Source organism: Amphiura filiformis, chromosome 14 (genome assembly GCF_039555335.1).
Source record: "Amphiura filiformis chromosome 14, Afil_fr2py, whole genome shotgun sequence".
NCBI classification, from domain to species: Eukaryota; Metazoa; Echinodermata; class Ophiuroidea; order Amphilepidida; family Amphiuridae; genus Amphiura; species Amphiura filiformis.
In genome coordinates, this window is record NC_092641.1 from 24934010 (window position 1) to 24951752 (window position 17743).

The window sequence follows — 17743 nt, forward strand, 5'->3', positions numbered from 1 at the left end:
ACAAATATGTAAAGAAATCGCATTTATTCAAAGAAAATATTCATGGTTAGATGTGACACTTGAGCAGTGGAAACGCATTTTTAGCGATTTTTGAGCCTTTGCGAGGGTTAATCAGGCTGAAGAAAGCATTCAAAGTATGGAAAACTATATATGTCCGTGTAGATCTCGTTGAGTTCTACCAGAAAAACAACATATTTGATGCCCTAAATGCTCGACAAAGTTTTTGTGGACCAAAGAATGGAAAAAAGGCTATTGGCACCGGATTTTGTAGAATGAGCGATATAGGCACCCACAGGTCAACACAAAGTGAAAACACAGTCCTCGTTGTATGATACAATTATTCATACTTTAACTGATATATAGGAACAAATCGACTCAAAGTGAAAAGGAAGTCTTGGTTGTATGATACAATTCATACACATTTTATGATAATGATTTGAACACAATTATGTTTCAGTCCTGCATTGTAGGTTTGCTTACATGTATGTTACAATACACACACACACTTATTTTGTTACTATTGTACAATTTTTACCATTGATTAATGTAATAGAAAGGATTATTTAAAGTAATAACCACATCTTATGCAGAGAGATACTTATTGTATGAAAAATGGTTCAGAAATTGTAAATTATTTGGATCTTATAGCTTGTGTTGCAATTTGATGAATTGTAAAATATAATATGGAAACTGTTGGGTAACAATCATTTTGATGTAGTCTGCAATGTACTCATCTTAAATGGAATATTGGGGAGGGGGGGGGGCAAGATATCTCACAGGAAGGGCAGAACCACTCTTTGGCTGATCCTTCCAGTAATCCTATGCCAAATTCACCTCCAAAAACAGTCTTTTTAAAAACAAAAATTCAACCTTGTTGGGCTTATTTTATTATTGTTCTGGGCTTGTTTTTTCCTTTTCTTTTTTAGGATGTTCAAATTGTTGAATTCTTAGATATAGCGTAATCTTTATAATAGTCACATAACAAATGTACAGTATTAGAAAACAATGCATATTGCAGTGATTACATCAAAATTTAAGATATACACATAGGCCTATACAAAAGATACAATAGTAGTAATAATAAAAAAAATAATGTATGAAAACTTTAAAAGAGCTCTGCACTTGTACAAAGCCCTAAAAATTTTAAAATAAGTTAATCACGTGAGCATAAAATCATAGCTGAAAAACAAAACTTGCAACAGAGAATGATTAATGAACGCATATTACTTGTTGGGAGAGAAATTGGACAAAATAATGCACGCGCGCTGATGTTGATGCGTCTAATGCACGAGCCCCAAAGGGGGGGAAGTGCATTAGACAGAACAACATTAGGGCAAGTGCATTATTTTGTCTAATTTTCAGAGCAACAAGTAATACACCTTCATTAACTTACTCATACACGAGAAGAAGAAAAAAAAAGTTATTTTTCCTGTTCTTATAATGTTGGAAAATAGAAGCAAATATAAATGTATCAACCTGCCCGAAAAATTAATTGATCCTACGCGACACGAACCCCCGCGAAACACTGCGCATAGTACGTGGAGTGCACAATATACACAATCAATGCATGTTTCGTATTTTTCTAACCGCTTTTCTGATTTTCTGCTTTGATATAGGAGTGAATGAAAACATAATAGGGTAGGTGCAGGTAATATGGGACAGCAGGTAATATGGGACACCTGTTTTCATTTTAACAAAAAGTAGCTTAGAGAAGGTACACACCTTAAGTTGATTTGTTAAGTGTTTAGAGACATCAATTGTGCTTCTAGAAATGCAGTTTTGGAGTCTGTGTATCAAACTCTTGGAAATCAATGCCAAAAGAGTGAAATTGCCCAAAATTTACGTCGTTTTTTGGCCTGATATAAAATCAATGACGCCACATTTTATGATTGTGTATCCAAATACTCTGGTACTGAGGGTGCATTTGTCACTTTTTATGATCTTTAGGTGATGGGTTAAGCTTATCAGCAGGTAAAATTCCACTGAAAAGTGGCACTTTCCTTTATAAATGATTATTTTCTCTGATTTTCAACTGAATGAGTGCAGGTAATATGGGACACATAGGAAATTGTGTGCATTGTCAATGCGAAAAGCAAAACTATTTAGAAAATTGAATTTTCTTGTTGAAATTTGCATTTAACATTCAAAATCATGTAACAAAAATGTTTTTAGAACAAAAGAGTGATTTTCTGAACATTTTGATTTTCACCATAGAGATAACACAGTGTCCCATATTACCTGCACATGCAGGTAATATGGGACACTTGACGATGACGTCATTTTGACGTCATAGCGTCCAAACAAACATAAAAACAAGATAACATTGCCTGTTTTATTAATCTTAAAGGACAGGTTGTTCATCATAACAATCTCTTTTGGGCATATCTTCTATAGTTTTTATGCACATAAGCTAAACGTCCTTAATGGTCCCATATTACCTGCAGGTACCCTAATGTAAATTGAATGCAAGACATAAGTGCTCACTTCAGCATCATCCATGGCATTGCCTGATGTGGATTAGCAGAGTCTTACAAAGTGTCACAAAATGTGGACCAGTTTAACAAAGTTTTGAAAATTGATGAGGGCCTGAGATTTCGAAACCAAGGGCCCGGTTCCTATCCTGTAGATTTTGGCTTATGGTCCAATGATTTGGTTAAAAAAAGTTAGAAAATGTTTTGAAAATTAGTACATCGGTGGGGAAAGTGGTAATGAATCAGTAGAAATTCATCCATGACATTACCTGTTGTTGATTTGAGTCTTACAATGTGTCACAAAATGTGGACCAGTATAACAAAGTTTCTAAATTGATGAGCGCCTGAGATTTCAAAACCAAGGGCCTGATTCTTGAAGATTTTGTTTTATTTTAGACTCTGTATCATGTTATAAGCAAGACATATCATCAGGGTCCACTGATTTGTGTGAACAATGAAAGCCATTGGGGGAGGGGAGAAATGGCAATGAATGAATAGAAATTGTTACATACCATCAGGTTCCAATGATTTGAAGAAAATTAGGCACATTGGGGAAAATGGCAGATTCAGCGGATGAATTGGGCTATTCCAGTTGAAATCCATACACCCCCTATGGAAGATATGACTGTAATCTCCCATGCAGGGGGTATAGATTTCAAATGGAGTCACCCATTCAGGTAAACCCATTTGATATTCACACTCCCTGTGTGGAAGATTAAAATTGTGACTTTCTAAGGGAGTATGGGTTGTAACTGGAACAGCCCAATAGTAGAAATTGTTACATCTGTCAGTTCAATTTTTAAATCAAATAACATGCACGTATATTTGGTGGGGGGCTTTGTGGGCGCCAGCCCCCTGGAGTAAAAGCAATGGGCGGCCAAAATGAAGGGGTGGCGGAAGAAGAAGGGGCGGCAAAAACGAAGGGGGTGGTAAAAAGAATTAGTAAATAAAAAAGGGTGGAAAAATTTGATAAAGCATAAAATTTTTTGAAAAAATGGTACTCTACATCAAAATGTGCTGCTTTTAGGGTGCTAGCGCCTGAAACCCTTTTTTTTTTTTTTTTTTTTTTTGAGGAAGGGCAGCAAAATTGAATTTTCTTCAGCCCCCCCCCCCCCGGTACGCCACTGAATAATTCTGATTAAAATCATCATGGGAATACAAGAACCAAAAATGATTCACTTTAGAAAGTTTACATTAAAAAAAAGCAAAAATAAAAAGCAGTAAAATAACAAATTTTGTTGAAATTTGGCATGAAATAAGTACATTTGGGGTAAAAATCCACATTGCTTAGAGAGAGGCCAATATCCAGTGCAGCACAGAATTTCACATCACAAAAACTATTGGGTCCTAACATCTTTTCCTGTTAACTTTTGACATGAGCGTATTTTAAGCGATAAGTTTGCATTGCATATTAACTGCATTGAAAGGCACTGTCTATGATTGGCTGCTGAGGCGATTTGCTGTTGCTGAGTGGAAATTTATGAGTGTACTTTACCCCGTATGCATTGTTAGCTCTGACTTTGCAACATCACAATTTAGCTTAAGGTTAAATGAGATCAAATATTGCTTTCCCTACTGGAAAAATATATTGTGACTTTACACGTAAGAAAACATCTGTACCTATCATGCTGAATAAAAAAAAAAAAAAAAAAATGTGTGAAAATGTGTTTTTTGGTCTATTTTGTAATGCTGTCAATGACCCGTATGTGACTTTGTTTACTCGTCCTCCACAACAGTCGCTAAGTAAAATTGATTGACAGGCAATTCTGTCACGTGGACAATTATTTCGATTGTCTAAAACACAGACGTCTAAAAGGATCACGTATTTTGTTAGCAGTCAAGCCGATTGCAAAAATTCTACGCCGCTGCACTCGTACTACAAGCTCTATTTAGTCTATGCGCACGCACGGCGTGGCCATGTTGAGCTCGATTCCAATCATGCCAATACTCGTCCCAAACCAAACTGGCCCTACCTATACATTCATTTTTATCTTGATTTATTTATTTGATTATTCGTTTTATTTAGTTATTTATTTATTTGCTTATTCGTTTGTTTTATTTATTTATTTATTTATTTATTTATTTGCTTATTCGTTTGTTTTATTTATTTATTTATTTATTTATTTATTTATTTATTTATTTATTTATTTATTTATTTATTTATTTGTTTGCTTATTCGTTTTTTTTAAATTTATTTATTTATTTATTTATTTATTTATTTATTTATTTATTTATTTGTTTGCTTATTCGTTTTTTTTTTTTATTTATTTATTTATTTATTTATTTATTTATTTATTTGTTTGCTTATTCGTTTTTTTTAAATTTATTTATTTATTTATTTATTTATTTATTTATTTATTTATTTATTTATTTATTTATTTATTTATTTATTTATTTATTTATTTATTTATTTATTTATTTATTTATTTAAAATTGCCCCCCCCTTTCCTCCCCAATTTTACCCTCACCCAGGGCTCATAATTTATATTGCACACCCTGACCATGTTAGAATTGGGTTACCAAATATTTGTCATGTGCAAAGGGCAGGATTTGTTGGCAAGCGGAGAGGGCGGGGACTGGGGAAAGGATTTTATGGGCCCGGGTTTATGGACATGCCGGGGGAAGCAGTATTTTTGTCAGGCCATTTTCAAATTTTTACATTTAGCCTGATGCAAAATGGGAGGCCTTAAAAGTTTTGACCCTCCTACTAAGGGGGGCCCTGAAAAAATTGACCACAAATTTTTCCGGGAAAATTGAGCTTTTCTGATGATGGGTTGACCCATAATTTTCATGTCAAAAAAGAAAAGGGGGTGGGCCCTGAAATTTTTGAGACCTGAAAAGGGGGGGGCAAACAATTTTCGTGATAAAATTTTGTTGCATCAGGCCCCCTTAACAAGTGTTTGTGAACGGTAGGCCTATTATTTGAGGACTTTTTGTAATTCTATAATTTTCATTTATTCATTTTTATTATTTTGTTTTATTTATTTCATATATCCTAGGCCTATATTTAGGAGAGAGGGAGAGAGAGAGTGAAAGAGAGAGATGAGAGAGAGAGTGGGCAGGAGAAAGAAGTGGAGGAAGAAAACGGCACAGAAATTGGACACAGTTGTTTGTCATATCATATAGCAGGGCAAATCGGAATTGGGCCGAACTGGTTCTTGGCCATGCGGACATAAGCAGGCGGTGGTGGAAGCGATATCGCAATTTTTGACGTCGCAATATCATGAAATCTTCACAAACAAATTTAAATTTGTTATGTGGTGTCAAAGCAAAATTATCTTACTCTAAAACCGTTGGGGTACGACAATGTACCACACTGTACGTATGTTATTTTTCAATAAATGCTAACCGTGTATTTTGAATGGGGCTGTCAGCCTTGTATTTTCGCCAGCCTCGAACGTCACGTGTCGCTTGACCTATGCCGCCTGATGAGCGCGCTACGTCATTGGGATGCGAGTTGTCGGTATCATACGATACAACGTGTGTGTGTTGTGCTGGCTTGAATTCTCGAGGAAATAATATAAAATGGTCCGTATTTCCACATTTTTGATGAAAAAGTAAGTATTTAATTTTTGATTAGAATGTCATGCTAATCATGAATAACCATGTCCATTGTGCTGTGTCAGGATTGGACTGAAATTCCCAACCGACGCTAAGCTAAGCCACGCAGCAAATAATGTGAACAACAAAGAGACAGAATAATGTCACGCAACAAAAGGATTATAATAAATACTTCAAAAAAAGTTCTCTTATACGCATGAAAAATAAATAAATATCACAATGGCAATAACGGTTAAATATATTATGACTAGTCAGATGAACCTAAATAATGAGTATACTCAATTTACTTAATCACTCGCGATAAAAAAATATACCAAGTGCACTTGGAAAGGATACGTTTTAAACGTCGTTATATGACTAGAGTTCCATCACAACGTTGGCAGTTATACAGTGCGTTGAATCCATTCTCAATGATGCCACAACACGTAGCCACGCCTAGTTCAACCAACGGTTAATTACATGGAATGCAGAATGTCGACGAAAACAACGGTTCCCAACGTCAAAGTCCAAGAGTAGAGTATACACACCCATGTACGGCTGTATAAATACAATTAATGAATCCGTGACTAGGATTTGTTTTCAAGTTCATATGATAAACTTCACACAATATTCTATCTGGAAGACTTTCATATTTCCAAATGAGCCACAAGAATTTACTATTGACTTCTTTCTTTGATTAATGAAAGATATGGAACTTCTTTACAACATTCACACACGGCTAGTTCCACAAGATATGTTTTAAATTCCTGAAGTTTATGTCTCTACAGCAGGATGATTTAAATTGTCAATCTCGACACAAAATTACATGATATGTTGAACACCAATTCAACTATGTTTAATTTGGAACTTTATACTGAATGCAGAATTTATCACACTATGAAAATCTAAATTTGATTTTCCCGCCAAAACAATAATTTAACTATCACAAGCAAAGCTTTCTTTAAATAACTAATTCATCATTAAATCCACTTTATAATTTACAAACAATATTATTTTACTTACACGAACAATGTCCTAAACCAGCATGGTTCTCACAAAGTTGGAAAAGTCAAAGTGTCAGCTTCAACCACGACGACCATTTTAAACTTCGCCAAACCCGACTCAAACACAAGGCACAAATTAGCTTCTATTGCTGATTCTAGCTTCCATAAGACCTGGTATATCTTTCTGTATGAAGCATCGCAAACTGGTAAAGCCTTTTTAGTCATACGATGTTAGTAAAGAGAACTATCCATCATGCTGAATAAAACAACATTTCACTTCCTCAGTGAAATGGGCAGCAGATCTTATCTCAATCAGATGTTAAAATTGAATGCCCAGATTTCCTGTGAACATGCATCCACCAAGCCAAAGACTAATTTACATGACACACAAAAAATCTGAATATTGACAATACCTAAAGAATTGTCCACAAAAGAAATGGACTGACCTAGAATCCAGGTCTGACCACTACATACAATACACACACCACATCTAGATTGCAAGCTTCAGTGCACATACCTGCAACTAGATTTAAGGGATCATGACATTAAGGTGAATTACCCAGAAAACAATCCACTTTTATTTTAAGGGATCAACTCCAATTATGACATTTACGTCCCCTTAAACAAATTGTGGCTACACAATTTTCATATAACACAATCACCACTTAAAAATAAGTGGATTTACATTTTCCACAACTTACCATCTACCACTTAACCTTAAGCGGATTTACAGTTGTAACTGTGACCTGTCTTCACCAAGAAGATATATACTCAAAATTACTTTTCACATGACTCTTACCTTCTCCAATGTACATTGCACAAATTCTACCTTTGAATTTCCAATGCTACACAAAATTACACATCACCTTATTCATGTGAAATCCTGCTCATGTAGTCTGCGCCAATGTTGTCACTTCCCTTGATTGCCTCAATCCTGTAGTGATATGGTTGCAATGACAATGCCCAGCGCATTATCCGACCATTTGCAACTTTAGAACGCTTCACACATAGCAGTGGTTGATGATCTGTTTCTAAGACAAAGTCTCGTCCGTACAAATAAAGTTCTAACTTGCGAATTGCCCAGACAACGGCAAGACACTCTTTCTCCATTATCGCATATCCTCTCTGTGCTTTGTTCAACTTCTTACTTAAATATGCAAGTGGAAATTTGACACCTTCAAACTCCTGGAACAGGACAGCTCCGATCGCTACATCACTTGCATCTGTGCGTAGAATGAATTGACGATGGAAGTCTGGTAGATGTAGAATGGGTGCTTTTCCAAGCATACTCTTGAGGGTCTGAAATGCTAATTCTTGGCTTCTCTCCCAGTTGATTTTCGTTGGTTCACCAGCTTTCGTCTTGTCTGTCAATGGTACCGCTATGGCTCCAAAGTTCGGAATGTACTGCCTGTAGAAACCGGCAAGACCCAAAAACGACTTCAGCTGTGTTTTGGTCACAGGACGTGGAGCCTTCTGTATGACCTCCAACTTATCTAGATTTGGATGACGACATCCCTTCTCAACAGTATGACCTAGGAATTCGACGCGTTCAAAGCCGATATAGCACTTTGAAGGTTTAGCAGTCAAGTTCGCATCTCTAAGCCTCTTCATAAGTTCATTCAATTTCTCCAAGTGTTCTTCCCAAGTGACTGTATACACTAATATGTCATCTATATAGTTTACTACTTTGTCAAGATTGTTCAACAGCTTCCTCATAATCCTAGAAAATGTCGCAGGAGCGTTGACAAGCCCGAACGGCATTCTCCGGTATTGATACAACTGATCAAAAGCAAGGAACGCAGTAAGCGGTTTGGCATTCTCAGTCAGTGGAACTTGCCAATAACCCTTACTGAGGTCTAACTTTGAGAAATACTGTGCATCTCCCAATTGATCAAAGATTTCTTGAGGAGAAGGAATCCGCCTCTGCGTCAAATTCGGTAATCGCATTAATTTTGCGAGTGTCACAACATATTCGATTCTTACCATCTGCTTTCTTGACGACAACCAGCGGCGATGCATATGGACTAGTTGATGGTTCGATCACATCCAACTCCAACATTGTTTTGATTTCCTCCTTCACCGAGTCTCGTAAGGCATATGGAATAGGATATGGCTTAGTACGAACCGGTGTACTATCCATAAGTTTGATATCATGCGAACCTAGATGAGTAAACCCTGGTTTGTCGGTTAGGACACTACTATAGTTACCTAGCAATCTCTTCACTTCCAAACTCTGCTCTTCTGTCAAGTCTTGGTTGATATGTACATCAGCTATGGTTTCTTCAGCCTGAAAAGATGGAATCTGTAGAAGATCTTCATTTGTCAAAGACACATCATCTTCCTCTGACATTGCTGACTCTTCTTGTACTTCACTTTCAATGATGGCACTACACGCAATCTGTAAAAGACCAGCCACTACCTTGGATGGTTGATCAGTATCTCTACGAAAATACTTCTTCAGTAAATTTGCATGAAATGTCTTCACCTTGGTACCGAAATCCACCTTGTAATCCATACTACCTACTTTACCTACCACAGGAAATGGACCCTTCCAATGTAATAGAAGTTTGTTATGGTCTGAAGGGAGCAACAACAATACCTCATCTCCGACATCAAATTTCCGAGCCTTAGCCTTTCTGTCATAGTACATCTTGTACTTACCTTGAGACTTCTTCATCTCTTCCCTAGCAAGATCACATGTTTTCTGCAACCTATCCTGCAGATCCAGAACATACTCAAATGTGGTCTTGGTTTCTGGTTCTTCTATCTGACCTGTCCAGAACTCCTTTAACATACCAAGAGGACCTCTCACAGATCGACCATACAAAAGATCAAACGGAGAAAACCCAGTACTAGCATGAGGGGTTTCTCTGTACGCAAAAAGTAAAGCATTGATATACCTATCCCAATCACGAGGACGTTCTTCACACATCTTTCTCAGAGAAGCTTTCAACACACCATTGAACCTTTCACACATACCATTTGTCATCGGATGCCAAGCAGTTGTGGTTAACTGACGGATAGATAACAATCTATTGACTTCAGCCATCACTTCAGAAGTGAATTGTCTACCTTGATCACTAAGTACCTCACGGGGAAAACCAACTCTTGAATAAATATCCAGCAGTGCCTCTGCTACTGATATCGAATCTATGTTACGAAGCGGAACTGCCTCAGGAAACCGAGTAGCGTAATCCACTACTGTAAGGATAAAACGATGACCTCGTTCTGTAGACGGAAAAATAGGACCAACAAGATCCATCGCTATACGACTGAATGGAACATCGATGATCGGCATACTACCAAGAGGAACCTTTGTCACTCTACCTTTGGGAAATCTTCGCTGACAGATATCACATGATCTACATAATCTACCAATGTCTGCTTGTGCACCAGGCCAAAAGAAATGTTTCAAGACCTTGAGAGTGGTTTTATTCACACCAGCATGTCCTCCTAAGAGCGTTTCATGAGCCAACTTCATAACTTGCATACGAAATGGTTGAGGAACAACAACTTGGTTGAGACTTTCACCAAAGTTGACAGATGGAGACTGAAATTCACGGAACAAAATACCATCCTTACACACAAACTTTGATGTACCACCACAACGACTCACCTTTACTTCACCCGATTCTGCTAACTCGCGAATCTTATTCAAACTTGGATCATCAGCCTGAGCCTTTTGCAACTCATCAGCAGAAATAATCTCAGTAACTACCTTTGGTACCTTAAGAGCTTTCTTGAGTTTCTCACTTGCCACCTTTTGACTACGAGTTTGTACAGCGTTCATCACATTACTAACTTCACCATGGACCTCGTCATCTGTGTTTACACTTGACTGACAACGTGGTTTCCAATCAGGATCAGGATCCTTAGGTTCACGTACCCCACGGAGATTATTACCCAAAATCAAATCGTACACCGGATCATTCATCACCAGAGCATGAACATGACCAGTGAAATATGGTGTATCAACATCCAGACATGCAACAGGAAAAGTTCTCACCGTACCATCAATGAGACGACATTTGTCATATACTCCAGTAAATTTCTCTTCTGGCACAAGTCTCTTCCTTACAGCTACCGCGTCACACCCAGAATCTCTCATCACCTGAACCTCCTTATTACCAAGAAAACCTTGAACGACCGGCATATCCTCTACTAAATTATCACTACACGCAGCACTCGCAAGAGGAAGTTTATGACCACAAGACATCGTTACATACGCATCGTCTGATTTCACACCTTCACCATACATTTCATTTGAGACCAGCAAACACGCAGATGCAGTCTGCACTCTGTTCTGTCCACAAGACTCACAACTACATGCAGTGCAAAGAGAAGATGAAGTATCAGTCGGATTTAACTTCTTACCTTGTTTACCTGATTTGTGTCCATGTGATGCACTTCCCTGTAAACTAGCAGCTTTCAAAGTAGGTCTAGTGCGGCGATAACAGTCTTTAGCTATGTGTCCTACTTTGTCACAACTAAAACACCTTCGTTGGTTACCTCCAGTATTCGTACTCTGCTTTGGATTAGTACCATGAGTGGGAGGGGTAGTGTTAGTCTTCTTACCTGAGGATTGTTGACCTTTTTGATGCGGTAACTTACCTCCAAAGGAAGCATTCCATCCACCTCTCGCCTCTATGTACTGTTCAGCCAATTGAGTCATTTCGGCAACATTTTTAGGTTTCCTTTCTTTTAAGAACAACGCCATGTCTTTGTTACAGCCAGCGACAAATTGCTCACGTATTAACAAGTCCGATAACCCAGCAAAATTCTTGGTTACAGCAGCCAGCTCTACCCACCTAATCAGATAGTTCTCCAATCTTGTCGCGAACTGTGGAGCACTTTCTGTTTGTTCAGGTTTAGCTGAACGGAACTTACTTCTAAATCCATCTTCGGTCATTTGATACGCTTTGAGTAATTCAGATTTTAGAACATCATAAGTATCAGTTGGTGCAAGCCTAGCATAAGTATCTAAACCCTTCCCATGCAACAATGCACTAATCGTATATAGAAGCAGAATTGCAAATGAGCCTATTGAACTTGAATACCTTACTGACACTATTTTGACACAACCAAACACTCTTCCAACAATGCGCAAAAATACGGACAAAATAGTCATCAATCTTGTTCACAAAATACTGGTAACTTTTGCTATTAGCTTTGTTTTTATTTCCCGGACGAGCCCCCACAAATGTCAGGATTGGACTGAAATTCCCAACCGACGCTAAGCTAAGCCACGCAGCAAATAATGTGAACAACAAAGAGACAGAATAATGTCACGCAACAAAAGGATTATAATAAATACTTCAAAAAAAGTTCTCTTATACGCATGAAAAATAAATAAATATCACAATGGCAATAACGGTTAAATATATTATGACTAGTCAGATGAACCTAAATAATGAGTATACTCAATTTACTTAATCACTCGCGATAAAAAAATATACCAAGTGCACTTGGAAAGGATACGTTTTAAACGTCGTTATATGACTAGAGTTCCATCACAACGTTGGCAGTTATACAGTGCGTTGAATCCATTCTCAATGATGCCACAACACGTAGCCACGCCTAGTTCAACCAACGGTTAATTACATGGAATGCAGAATGTCGACGAAAACAACGGTTCCCAACGTCAAAGTCCAAGAGTAGAGTATACACACCCATGTACGGCTGTATAAATACAATTAATGAATCCGTGACTAGGATTTGTTTTCAAGTTCATATGATAAACTTCACACAATATTCTATCTGGAAGACTTTCATATTTCCAAATGAGCCACAAGAATTTACTATTGACTTCTTTCTTTGATTAATGAAAGATATGGAACTTCTTTACAACATTCACACACGGCTAGTTCCACAAGATATGTTTTAAATTCCTGAAGTTTATGTCTCTACAGCAGGATGATTTAAATTGTCAATCTCGACACAAAATTACATGATATGTTGAACACCAATTCAACTATGTTTAATTTGGAACTTTATACTGAATGCAGAATTTATCACACTATGAAAATCTAAATTTGATTTTCCCGCCAAAACAATAATTTAACTATCACAAGCAAAGCTTTCTTTAAATAACTAATTCATCATTAAATCCACTTTATAATTTACAAACAATATTATTTTACTTACACGAACAATGTCTTAAACCAGCATGGTTCTCACAAAGTTGGAAAAGTCAAAGTGTCAGCTTCAACCACGACGACCATTTTAAACTTCGCCAAACCCGACTCAAACACAAGGCACAAATTAGCTTCTATTGCTGATTCTAGCTTCCATAAGACCTGGTATATCTTTCTGTATGAAGCATCGCAAACTGGTAAAGCCTTTTTAGTCATACGATGTTAGTAAAGAGAACTATCCATCATGCTGAATAAAACAACATTTCACTTCCTCAGTGAAATGGGCAGCAGATCTTATCTCAATCAGATGTTAAATTGAATGCCCAGATTTCCTGTGAACATGCATCCACCAAGCCAAAGACTAATTTACATGACACACAAAAAATCTGAATATTGACAATACCTAAAGAATTGTCCACAAAAGAAATGGACTGACCTAGAATCCAGGTCTGACCACTACATACAATACACACACCACATCTAGATTGCAAGCTTCAGTGCACATACCTGCAACTAGATTTAAGGGATCATGACATTAAGGTGAATTACCCAGAAAACAATCCACTTTTATTTTAAGGGATCAACTCCAATTATGACATGCTGTGAACAGATTGAACGATAAAGCTAAAACAATTCATTTTGTTCATGTGTATTTCTGTCATGGCCCATAACTCGAGATATTGAAATCCGTGAAAATGACAGCATCAATGTGACAAAACGCACAGATATTTAATTTTTGGCGAATCCTAGTAAAATTAGCATACCACGTGTTGTTTAAGGAGGTATCATAGAAATAATGTGGCTGAGAATTCTGGCGATTATATCATACACAAAAACAATATTATTGATGCAAAATGACAATAAAGTGGTACCAGATTTCACTCAAATTTTGTCAATGCATAAGCTTATAAAATAAAATCCACACAAGCTGTATTTTCAATTGATAGCAACATTATTATGTTGACCTGTTTATAATCTGCAGCCAAATCGAGAGAGAAATCGTGACTTGTATAAATAAATTATGGCCTCTGTCACAAAAATCTTCATGCTCATTATACATGAACAAAATTGAAACACTTTCAAAGTACATTTGTGCATGAGCTAGATTAATAAATAATAATTAATAATAATGCTTAGAATGTTAGCTTCGAGATGACCTATAATTTTTAGGCCTACGATGTTTACTTTCTGCAAAAAAAAAATGGTTTAGGTGGCTGCGTAACAGCCAATTTGAACCTGGAACCATCCAAATTCAGCGTAACCTTAACAATAATTTGGATTAGCTTAGATATCATAAAGTAGATGAAACATGTTTTCAATACGAATCCTATCCATCCGTGAACTTTGTCTTTTTTAAAGACACTTCTTGTTTATTAACAAGTGTGTTGGCAACTAGACCTGATAGGGTTAAAGTCCTTCTGTTACATTTTAGTATTGACATACTGAGCTGTGCTAAAAGCAGACATAGATTTACTTTAAACTATAAGAAAGTCAAAACAACTTTTAGCATCTATAAAATAAGCAAATCATCTTTTTTACATGTGTAATTGTTTTGGAAAATATTGGAGACAAGCTCAGTTCTTTCAAAATCACACTTATGTTCTTCGGGCTAGTTAGTGAGGCATTTAAAAAAATAACATTACAGTATAATAATGTAATGTATAATGTATATTATACACACTGAAAGAAACAAATCATCTTTTTTACACAAACTCAAGCTTTGTACAATAGAGGAAAATATATAAAAATTTTGGTGACCCGCTCGGTTCTCTCTAAACCCATTCTGTTTCAATAACACTATGACTGAAAGCCAGTCAGTGAGGCATTTATAAATAACATCACAGTATTATACAAATTACATCACATTTAAGGTCTTAAGGGCCATACAGACTCTAATAATTGGACATAGAATGTTTGATGTAACATATCTTTGCTATAATCTATTCCCATTCTATTTCCAGTAATGTTTAACTTCTAACGAATGTTTGATGATGTAAATTGATAATATATTATGTCAAATATCTGGTGGAACTATATTATCGATTTTACATCATCAAACATTTCACAAGTTACATCACAAAAGGTCTTAAGGGTCATACAGACTCTGAATATTGGACATATAGAATGTTTGATGTAACATGTCTTTGCTATAATATATTCCCATTCTATTTCCAGTAATGTTTAACTTCTAACGAATGTTTGATGATGTAAATTGATAATATATTATGTCAAATATCTGGTGGAACTATATTATCGATTTTACATCATCAAACATTTCACAAGTTACATCACAAAAGGTCTTAAGGGTCATACAGACTCTGAATATTGGACATAATAGAATGTTTGATGTAACATGTCTTTGCTATAATATTCCCATTCTATTTCAAGTAATGTTTAACTTCTATGAATGTTTGATGGTATAAAATCGATAATATATTACGTTATATTATCTAACATTCATTAGTTAAAAATTACTGGAAATATAATGGGAATAGATTAAATTACCAGGACATGTTACATCAAATATTCTACATCCATAGAGGTTGTGCGTGGAATTATTGATTGGCTCCAAACAAAGGATTTGAACTGGTGTCCTTCACCGTAATCAAAAATGGTCAAAATTAAAAAACAAAATGAAAAACTTGTCTTGGATATTGATATCTAGTTTTTAAAGATTAATAAAAATGTTTACTTAAGAATTGTGGGTCAATTTTTTTTTTTTTTTTAACTGAGCATTTTCCAAAATATGACATCACAGTTGGATTCATCAAGTCTTTGCAGTTTCTGCTACAAGGGGTATTTACACCCTCTGTGCAAGTTTCATATTGAAATAATGTGGTAGAGCATTGAAACTGCATGGACAAAACTATCTACTTGCACTGAATTACACGGACATTTAGAATGTCCAGTTTAGAATTAGAATCCTCAAATGCGGATACATTGACATTACTTTTGTGCAATAAAACAATCTCTGTCAACAGGGTTAAATGCTTTGTTAGCATCTATAAAAACAAGTAAATCAAATGAAAAACAAGCAAATCAAATGAACAAGCAAAGCAAATGAACGGCGACAAGGGGGTTTTCCAACTGAGTCACGTCTATGACCAATTGATCTTGAGGGCGTCATCATCTTCCGATGACGTCATACCATCCAACAAAGGATCAATTGGCATATACCATTGAGAAAGGTAACAGACCGGATTGCCAAAACTGTATGGAAAACATGAAATTTTTCTTGGAATTTTTACTATGAAAACTTTGAAATCAAGCAAATCATCTTTTTACACATATTTCTGCTTTGTACAACAGAGGAAAATGAAAATATTAGAAACAAGCTCAGTTCTTTCTATAAAGTCCATTCTGCTCTTCATTGATAACACTATGACTGAAAGCCAGTCAGTGAGGTATTTACAATGTCACATTATATACATATTACACAACTGAAATCAGTGTTTTTACATCCTTAACTCATTGGATCTCACCATTTTTACCCAATTTAGGAACAGAATCAATGAGATCCTCATGGTATTTTCCATCTAGATGTGTGTGGCGACGTGTTGTGTAGCGACGTGGTGTAGCAGTGAGTGAGTCTGTACCAAATACGATATGCAAAACCCTTACAAAAGAGAGCATGGCTCTGTTTTATGCATTTCTTTAAAAATTCCATCAATATAAATTTTATGCCATGGAACTACAATGTACAAGCAATGAATCTGAATTTATTCCACATAGTGGTAGTAGTGGTAATCATGACTTGTTCTGCATTTTTCTTCATAAGCATGGATACCCAATCAAAATCCAAGACCACCACCCCTGGCTTCCTCCTCCTCCCCCCCCCCACCCCCAAAGTTAGGGTCCACACATGGTGAGACATGATATCTTCCCTGCCTCTGTGTGCCTACCCCCTCCCCCCGGCCGACCTCCAGCCTCAATCTTTAAGTTAATAGGGATGTTGTGTACAAAACCTTTCTTTCACAAATAGTGTGAAACAAGAAAATACATAAGATACTCCCCCACCCCCAAAGATAAGGTCCACACATGGTGAGACATGATATCTTCACTGTCTCTGTGTGCCTACCCCTCCCCCGGCCTACCTCCAGCCTCAATCTTTTTAGTTAATAGGGATGTTGTGTACAAAACCATCCTTTCACAAATAGTGTGAAACAAGAAAATACATAAGATTGGCATTGTAAAGTCTAGCTCACAACTTTGCAACCAAGTATCTTAATTGATACTACTTGAATTTGATAATAAAAATAATAAAAACTTTGTTCTAAGCAATTGAGACCTCTACAAAGAATTTTATTTGATTCTCAATGCAAGAAAGGAAATGTTAACAATAAGGCACAAATGTGTCTGAATGGCATAACAAAAACATAGGGTAGGTAGGTTGGGATTTTATTTTTTATTAATAAAGTTTTAAAGTCACAGACAAGTTTATTTAAAATGCCCGCAGTATTCAAAAATCAAAATACTTCCTGTTTTCAGTGGTGTCTATTGGAACAAAATAATAATAATAATAAGTTTGTGTCTAAGCTTTTTAGAGGTTTTTATTTTATGTGAGAAAGGAAGAAAAGCAGTTAAGGGCTGGGGT

The 17743-nt window shown here is 36.2% G+C and overlaps 1 protein-coding gene across 1 annotated transcript; it reads right to left on the minus strand.

The window, feature by feature from the left end:
- Nucleotides 1–8906: 8906 nt before the first annotated feature.
- On the minus strand, nucleotides 8907–11924 carry LOC140169305 (uncharacterized). Its single transcript, XM_072192563.1, has one exon. It carries the CDS (start codon nucleotides 11922–11924, stop codon nucleotides 8907–8909), a length of 3018 nt encoding a protein of 1005 aa, XP_072048664.1.
- Between the last annotated feature and the right edge of the window lie 5819 nt (nucleotides 11925–17743).

Coding starts and splice junctions, on each gene's coding strand:
- LOC140169305 (XM_072192563.1), bottom strand. CDS start 11,924: ATGACCGAAGATGGATTTAGAAGTAAGTTCCGTTCAGCTAAACCTGAA.